Here is a 9242-nt window from a genome sequence, read left to right as displayed (position 1 = left end):
TCAGCTGTAATCCTAATGGGTTTTCCTTTATATGTGACTTGTTGTTTCTCTTTTGCAGCTTTCAGTATTGTCTCTTTGTTTTGTACATTTAATGTTTTTGCTATGATGTGCCGTGGAGAGTTTCTTTGCTGGTCCTGTCTGTTTGGTGCTCTATCTGCTTCTTGTATTTGTATGGGCATGTCTTTCTTTAATTTTGGGAAATTTTCTTTCATGATTCTGTTGAAGATATGGTCCATGCAATTATCTTGGGATTCTTCTCTTTCTTGTATGCCTATGATATACAAGTTTGGTCTTTTTATAGTGTCAAACAATTCCTACATATTCCATTCTTGTGATTTCTTAAATTTTTCATAATCTTTGTCTGAGTGGTCTAGTTTGTCCACTTTATCTTCCAGTCTTGATACTCTGTTTTCCATTTCATTCATCCTATTGGTAAGGCTTTCTCCTGTCATTTCTAATTGACTTTCTGAGTGTTTTACTTCCTTCTTCATTTCAGCCTGAGTATTCTTCAATATTTCTAACTCTTTTCTGAATTCATTCAGATGTTTATCCCTATCTTCCTTCAATTCTTTGTTATCTTTGTTTGTATGTTCTTTAAATTCACTGAATTCTTTTATCATGTTTATAATTGTTCTTTTGAGTTCCATGTCTTGCATTATCTCTAGGGGTTTCTCATTGTACTCCTCTAGAGGGCTATTGGTATTTGATGGGGATATGTTATTTTGGTTTTACATGTTATTATTTTCTCTGATTTCGACATGTGAATTTCTTTTGTAGTTTCTGATTCTTGTGTGAGACTCAAGCCTTCAAGTTTAGGTCTGCTTCTTTTTATGAACTTTATGTGTCTTTGTGGTTTACTTTTTGGGCATGAAAATCTGGTTTGTCTAAGCTTCTGGTTCTCTCTTTTGATTTTATATTGGAGTAGCCAGATTGCTTTGGTCTTCAGGAGTTCTACAGAGGCCCAAGTCACATGATGATCAGATGCTCTCAGGCTTTCTCCTAAGGTCTGGATCCCTCCCGGAAAGATTTTGGCCTCAGGAATTTGGGTGTTGGAAGTAGAGGGAGGTGAGGGCGGGGCCAGGCCTAGGAGGCTCCTGGGGACCCAAGAAGGAACTGAGTTGGTCTGGACGCAAAGGATCAGGAAGCAGTGGTTCCCTGGTGTCTGGTGTGCCAAGACAAGGAATGGGACAGGACCCAGGCTGGGAGGTGAGACCGGCTGGGGACATGGGAGGGTGAATGAGGCTGAAGGAGTCAAGGCGTGGAGGGTTTGATCGACTTACCCTGGAGGGAAGCCTGAGGATTGTGCAGGCCCAGGGAAGCCAGAAGTTAATTTTTTGAAAATATTTTATTCTTCTGGGTGTGATGGTGCACGCCTTTAATCTCAGCACTTGGGAGGCAGAGGCAGGCAGATCTTTGTGAGTTCAAGGCTGGCTTCGTCTACATAGTGAGTTCCAGGCCAGGTAGGGCTACAAAGAGACCCTGTCTCAAAAAGACTATTATATATATGTAATTCTATTTTGTTTGATAAATGCATTGCCTGCATGTATGTAAGTGCATCTGTGTTGTGCAGTGACCATGGAGGGCAGAAGAAGACCTCAGATCCCCTGAAACTGGAGTTACAGACAGCTGTTAGCCACCATGGGTGCTAGAAACTGAATCTGGGTGCTCTGGAAGAGCAGTCAGTGCTCTTAACCACTGAGCCCTTTCTCCATCCTCCATGGAGATTAATTTTTAAGAAAAAACTAAAACAACATTATTTTATTTTATTTTTTATTATTTATGTCATACACCCTCATTCTTGAAAATAAAATATGGAGCTGGAGAGATAGCTCTGTGGCTAAGAGCACTGGCTGCTCTAGCAGAGTACCCAGGTTCAATTCCCAGTACCCACATGTTAGCTTGAACCATCCTTAACTCCAGCTCCAGGGGAATCCGAAGCCCTCTTCTGACCTCCAGAGCACTGCACGACACGGGTGTACTCACATACATGCAGGCAATACACTCATACAGATAAAATAAAAAAAAAATTAAAAAATGTGCATAATGTTTCTTATAGTCAGCCTCATAAATTAATGAAAATTATATTTAATATGTAAACAAATGATATATAATCAGTATACTATCCTTGGAGTTTATGGTGTTGCAGTCTAGTGATCAGTTCTCCAGCTGGCCGCTAGAGGCCTCCTGAGGCTCTGTGCAGATCACTTCCTTATCAGGTGACCTGTGTCCTCACCCCAGCCCAGTTGTATGTCTCTAGACCAACTGCATGCCAGACAGTCCAGCCTTTCTTGATTAAAACCACAGATGGAAATTCATGAATGCTTTCTTGTGCAACGTGTTAGGAAAGTAATTGTTCAGACAGCTGTACAAAGCCTGTGTGAAGAATTTTTTGTACTTTATTCCAACCTTAATAATTATTTGAAACATAAACTGAAAACATTTAGGGTTTTCTCTAACAAATATAGATTTACATGTAATGAATATAAGTAATTTTATCAAGTTAACCATATATCCTCTCCCTTCCTGAAGAATTGCTGCATGCTTTATTATTTATTTATTATTTATTTATTTATTTATTTATTTATTTATTTTTATTTATTTTTGAGACAGGGTCTCCCTGTTGCCCCAGCTGTCCTGGAACTCACTATGAAGACCAGGCTGGCCTTGAACTCACAGAGATCTGCCTGCCTCTGCCTCCCAAGTGCTGGGTTTAAAGGCATGGGCCACCACGCCCAGCCTGCTGCATGCTTTTAAATGGAAGCCTGGCCTTCCTGTGATGGAGTGTTGGCTCAGTGACCTTCCTTCCACCCTGTCTCTGTGCTGTTATCAGGGAATCCGAGCCCGCATCCTGGAGACCCTGGTCATGCTGCTGCTGCTTGCCTTGCTGATTCTCGGGATGGTGTGGGTGGCTTCTGCCCTGATCAACAGCGATGCTGCCAGCATGGAGTCTTTATACGGTACCCAATTACTGTGCTAGCCAGTTCCTATGACAAATGACTGAGTCTGGGATACAGTGACATAGAATTAAAGACCATGTAGTAATTCTTTGAGGGGTTGACCTTGATGTTAACTTACAGAATTAAGGAGTCTTAGATAGACTGAAGAAACTACAGAAGAGCTAAACAGCTTTTCAGAGTACTTTTTCCTTAAATAGTTTCTGTTTTTAATCCCATGGACATTTGTTTTTTCCCCTTCCAAACAGATTTTTCAGAGGATTACTTCTTAGTCTTTTATGTTAAATATTTTATTCCATGATTTAGAAATTAGACCATGTAATCCACTCAAATAAGCAATTATAGTGTGTATCATCTATTTAGACATTGTTTATTAAGATAAACTATAGACTGCCTATATTTTACTGTACAATATTTTAGGTTTACTAAAAGACTTTTGTGTTTTCACAGATCTCTGGGAGTTCTACCTACCTTACCTATACTCCTGCATATCACTGATGGGATGCCTGTTACTTCTCGGTAAGTCTTTTTCCAACATGGTATTGCTAGGAAAGGAGAGTTGTCCTCTATCCTGGAAAATTGTGGCAGTTTCCTGATTGGATTCCTTAATAATGCAGACATTTTTTTTAGTTGATGCTAACTGTGGGGTCTCTCCCTCCCCTCATGGGTCGCTGGCCCCCGGTCCACGAGAACAAAGAAAGCAGAAGCGACGAACAGGGTCAGGACAGCCAGTGAGCATAACGAAAGAAAGCCCTCCGGGGAGGCAGATTCAGTGACACAGCTCCATTTATTCAGTGGGGGTCAAGGAAAATATAGTGTGGAGGCAGCGGCCAAAGCTTCAGCTGATAGGTGCTTATAGTATGCTTTATTTACATGCGGCAAGGGGATCCTATCATCTGGCTATAGGGCAATGCCTAATTATCATATAGAAAAAACCTGGGGGCAGTTTTATTGCAGGTAACTATGCCAAAGGTCATGTTCCAAATAAGGTCAGGCATCTGCGCTTGGTGGCACTTTCCAGGTAAGTCAGACAGAGAGCGGGAGGCCCCCGCTGAGAAAGGGAGTCCTTCCATATATTGCCGAGCCCCTTAGAGCTATCTGGGCATGGAGGACTATAGCCTTAGCACCAGTGTCCCCCAACAGCTAACTTTTTTTTTTTATTGTGTCAGATAAATTTTGTTAACTGGAACCTTGAAATAATTGGATGCTTTTCTTCTCTAAGGAAAGCCTTTCCACTGTGTTGAACACAAATGCACACATACGTATTCACATTTATATGCATGCACTAACACACACTCTCACACAGACACACATACACACACATACCCAGCTCATGTGCATGTTCTACATTCACCTCCAGCCCAGTTAGGATGCTGGTGTCTGCTTTTAAAAGGAAAGAGCAACATTCCAAGTTTGTGGTCTTTACTTTAAAATTCATTTGGTTTTACTGAAGTCATCACTTTCCGTCTCAGGGACGTTATGAATTGCTAAATGTCGTTAAAGGACTTCTGATCATAGTTGTCACTTTAGATTTTATTTTCTGGTTCTCAGTTTTAGTAGTTGAAATAAAATGTGTTCTTTGCCTGGTTTTCTTCAATTTCTTTGAAAGAAGAGTGTTTACTCTGTAGGATCTTATGTCATCACACTTCTTTTCGTTAAGTGTGATAATGCCCAGCCTTCTCCACACTGCCGCTCATTTCTTGGTGAATGTGAACCTACAACAAAGCACCAGGAGATCTAAGCTGGTGGATGCACCTAAAATGATCTGTTGAAGCTGGATTTTCTGGACTGCTAGCCTGTCTCTCTGAGCTGAAGGACTGTCCTCACTGGTGATCTCATTTCCACAGTGTGTACCCCAGTCGGCCTTTCCCGAATGTTCACAGTGATGGGTCAGTTGCTGGTGAAGCCAGCGGTAAGTATTTTATTTTATTTAGTTTGTTAAATTCATGTGTTTGCTAGGTGTGGTGGCATGCATACACTTTAATCCCAGCACTCAAGAGGTAGAGGCGGGCAGAGCTCTGTGAATTCATGGCCAGCATTATCTATAGTAAGTTGCAGGCCAGCCAGAACTATGTGTTAAGACCCTGTCTCAAAACAAAACAAAAAATAAGTGTTTACATTTGATTATGTAACAAGATTTAGAAAACCAAGGACAATATTTTTGTTGGTTTATTGCCCAAGTTTTTGTTTATTTATTCATTTTTTTGAGACAAGGTCTCACTGTAGCATCTGCTGGCCTGGAATTTGCTATGTAGACCAGGTTGACCTTGATCACACAGAGATCCAGTTGTCTCTGCTTCCTGAGTGATAGGATTAAAGGTGTAAGCCACCATATCTGTCCCCTAAGTTTTTACTTTTTTTTTTTTTGACTTTTTGAGGTAGGGTCTCCTTGTAGCCCCAGCTGTCCTAGAACTCACTATATAGACCAGGCTGGCCTTGAACTCACAAAGATCCGCCTGCCTCTGCCTCCCAAGTGCTGGGATAAGTTTTTACTTTAAAAAAATGTTTGGAAACCAAATTAGTTTTTGCTTTTTAAAAGTACTACTTTGTGCGCTTAGGTAAAACTTTGTACGGTGAATTTGAAGTCAAAGTTTTCAGATGTTAAGAAGTATTTTAGGTTTTCATTACCTTGTATCAAACAGTAATTCTATTTGTTTAAAAATTGATCATGACATCCTGTTCTCCTTCTAGCCTTGGGCACAGGCCTGCTTCTTCTCTTGGCACCCCAGACCTCTGGACTACTCTCTTGGCTTAGGTCCCCCCACTGCTTCCTGATCCTTTGTACCCAGACAAACCCAATTCTTCAGTCTATGTCCCTAGAGACCTTACTGCCCCCTACCCCCAACTTGCCTTTGCACACCTGAGACCAGCCTTCTTCCCTGGCTGTGTCCCCAGGCAGTCCCCTCACCGCCAACTTCCCAGCATATGGATCAGGCAGACACACCTGCTCAGCCAGGACTCTGATCAGTCTACTACTGAGCAATAACTTGAAATACCCACAATTTGTCTTCCATACCTAAACAAAAAGTAACTATGCTACATAAACAATATCAACAGAACCAAAATTAAACAAAAGCACAGTAGAAGTTCCTGCTGAACCCATAACCGACAAAGAACATCCATGTGCCCAGATGGCAATGCAAAAATTCAGTATGAAAAACCAGGAAAATATGTCCACAACCAAATCCACGGGTCCTACAGAAGTGCACAGCATTGAGAACCACCATGTAGAACCCAAGGGTTCAGAATTTAAAAGAACAATCATAAACATGATCAGAGAAATTCAGGAAAACACAAACAATTCAAAGAACTCAAAAAGGAAAGGCATAAACTTTTGATGGAAGCCCAAGAATATACAAATATGTGGCTTAATATGACAAACAGTTCATAACTTGAAAAGCAAATTCACTAAGGAGATAGAAATAGTGAAGAAAACCCAAATGGAAATGAACACAGGACTAAAAATTAAATAAACCAATTAGAAACAACAGGAGAAAGTCTCACAAGCACAATGAATGAAATGGAACACAGAATATCAAGACTGGAAGATAAAGTTGAAGATCTGGACTCCTTAAGCAAAGACTATGCAAAATTCAAAAAAACCCACAGGAATGACATACTTGTGAAATGTGGGACAACATGAAATGACCAAATCTACATATTATGGGCATATAGGAAGGAGAAGAAACTCAAACCAATGGCATTGAACAGGTCTTCATTCAACAGGATTATAGATGAAAACTTCCCTGAATCAAGGAAAGATACAGAGATTCAAGAAGCACAGAGAACACCATTAAGACATGATCACAACAGAAAGTCCCCATAGTATATCATAGTAAAAACATTAAATGTACAGAACAAAGAGAGGGTACTGAAAGCTGTTAGAGAAAAACAAGTTACATAAAAAGGAAAACCTGAGTAGGCTAAGGCTGAGATCCTAGTAGACAGCCTGAGAAGGCGGATTCCAACCTCCATCTGTGTAGTGGCTATGATTTCAGCAGACTGCCAGAGAGTGCCAGTTCTGGCCTCCCTGTGGTATAGGGGCTGAGAACGCAGGGGACTGCCTGAGAGTGCCGGATCCTGCCTCCACCTTGTGGTAAGCTTCCAATAATTGCACAGTACCCAACACCCTAACTGGGATTTCCTGAGGCCCCTCCCAAGGCCCAGGGGCAGATCTGGCTTTGGTAAGCTAGGGCTGAGATTTTAGCAGATAGCCTGAGAGGGCCGGCTTGGATTCCAACCTCCATTGGTGTGGCAGCTGTGATCTCAGCAGACTGCCAGAAAGTGCCGGTTCTCCCTTTACTCTGGCATAGGGGCTGAGAACACAGCAGACCAACTGAGTCCCAAAATTGCCCCTCCCCCTTAGGGAACTTACCAAATTTTGCTCTGCATTCCTGTTAATAGGGGTCCAAACCTTAGAAAGAATCCTGAGTGTACCTGACTAGAACCTGACTTGGGTGTTTGTGGGTGCTCCTGAATAGCCCATCTGAAGTCATCAGTTCCCTCCAAAATAACACCTGAGAGAACCTGAAACCTATACCAACCAACTTTACATAACCAACAAGGAAAGGACTGAGGCACCCAGATAATACAAACAGAAGCATACTTCAACTTAATTTTCATATCAGAGTCATAAACAACAAAAGAAATCCACATGCCAAAATCACAACGAAAGAATAATAAAATGGAAAGCCAAAACACCATGTCCCCACTAAACTCCACTAATTCTGTAGAAGAGTTCTACAAGGAGAACCCCCTAGAGAGAACCCAGGATGCTGAATTTAAAAGAACAACCATAAGCACTCAGGAGGCAGAGGCAGATGGATCTCTGTGAGTTCAAGGCCAGCCTGGTCTACATAGTTCCAGGACAGCTGGGGCTACAGGGAGACCCTGTCTCAAAAAGACCAAAAAAAAAAAAAAATCAAAAAAAATGATCTAAAGAATTCAACAAATTTAAAGAACACATGAAATAAAAAATCAAAAAACTAAAAAAAGAAAGGGGAAAACTCATGAATCAATTCCCAAAAGAGATAGAAATATTGAAGAAAACTCAGGCAGAAATGAAGAAGGAAGTGCAAAACTCAATAAGCAAACTTGAAACAATAGGGGAAAACCGCACAGCTAGAATGAATGAAATGGAAAACAGAATATCAACACTGGAGGATAAAATTGAAGAATTGGACCACTCAAGCAAAGATTCTGGAAAATTAAAAAAAAACACAGGAATGGAATATGCAAGAGTTGTGGGACACCATGAAAAGATCAAATCTATGTATCATAGGCATAGAGGAAGGAGAAGAATTTCAGGTTAATGGTATTGACCAGATCTTAAACAGGATTATAGAAGAGAATTTCCTGATATTAAGGAAAAACATCCCCATACAAATATGTGAAGCACATAGAACACCAAATAGGATCAGAATAGAAACTCCCCATGACATATCATAATAAGAACACTAAATGTACAGAACAAAGAGAGAATACTGAAAGCAGCAAAAGAAAAACAAGTCACATACAAAGGACAGCCCATCATGATTACAGCTGACTTATCAGTGCAAGCTATGAAAGCCAGAAGAGCCTGGACCAAGATACTTCCAGTTCTATATGAGAAGAGCCTGAAGGAATTCTTATCCACAGAACCATCCCTTCAGAGAGTTCTGGAAGCAATACAAAGAGCTGAGAAAGGAATGACTATACCCCAGGGGTTGTAGAAAGAAATTCAATGAAGGTATAACTGTGGAAAAGTACAGCCATATCAAGAATGTAAACAGAAATAAAAATGACAGGATTCAATACTCATCTTTCATTAATAACTTTAAATGAGTACTGAAGAACTCTCCAGTCAAAAGACACAGACTAAGTGAATGGATTAAGAAACAAAATCTACCTCTTTGCTATCTGCAAGAAACCCATCTCACCTTCAAGGACAGGCACTACCTTAAGGTAAAAGGATGGAAAAGAATATTCCAAGCAAATGGTACTAAGAAACAAGCAGAGGTTGCAATTCTAATATCTGACAAAATAGACTTCAAATCAAAACTAATTAGAAGAAATAAGGAGGGTCACTTCATTCTGATCAAAGGAACAATTAACCAAGAATATATTACCATCCTGAAATTCATAAAAACAACACCACAGAACTTTAAGATACAGATTAACCCCAACTTAGTACAAGTAGGGGACTTCAATACCCCAATCTCTCCATTAGACAGGTCAACTGGACAAAGAGTAAACAGAGAGACGTCTGAATTAAATGATACCATACATCAAATGGACCTAACAGACATC

General features: G+C 40.6%; 1 protein-coding gene across 6 annotated transcripts in view; it reads left to right on the top strand.

The window, feature by feature from the left end:
- The window catches only part of Lmbr1 (limb development membrane protein 1), a 180690-nt gene that overhangs the window by 107544 nt on the left and 63904 nt on the right, over positions 1–9242 (top strand). For all 6 annotated transcript variants that reach the window (XM_029570476.1, XM_008847270.3, XM_029570479.1 and 3 more), the window contains 3 exons: positions 2831–2957; positions 3405–3473; positions 4802–4866. In XM_029570476.1, the coding sequence (XP_029426336.1) occupies positions 2831–2957; positions 3405–3473; positions 4802–4866 (261 nt within the window). The remainder of the gene's footprint in view (positions 1–2830; positions 2958–3404; positions 3474–4801; positions 4867–9242) is intronic.

Source organism: Nannospalax galili, unplaced genomic scaffold, assembly GCF_000622305.1.
Source record: "Nannospalax galili isolate Female #2095 unplaced genomic scaffold, S.galili_v1.0 scaffold302, whole genome shotgun sequence".
Lineage (NCBI taxonomy): Eukaryota > Metazoa > Chordata > Mammalia > Rodentia > Spalacidae > Nannospalax > Nannospalax galili.
This window is presented reverse-complemented; position numbering and strand designations above follow the sequence as displayed.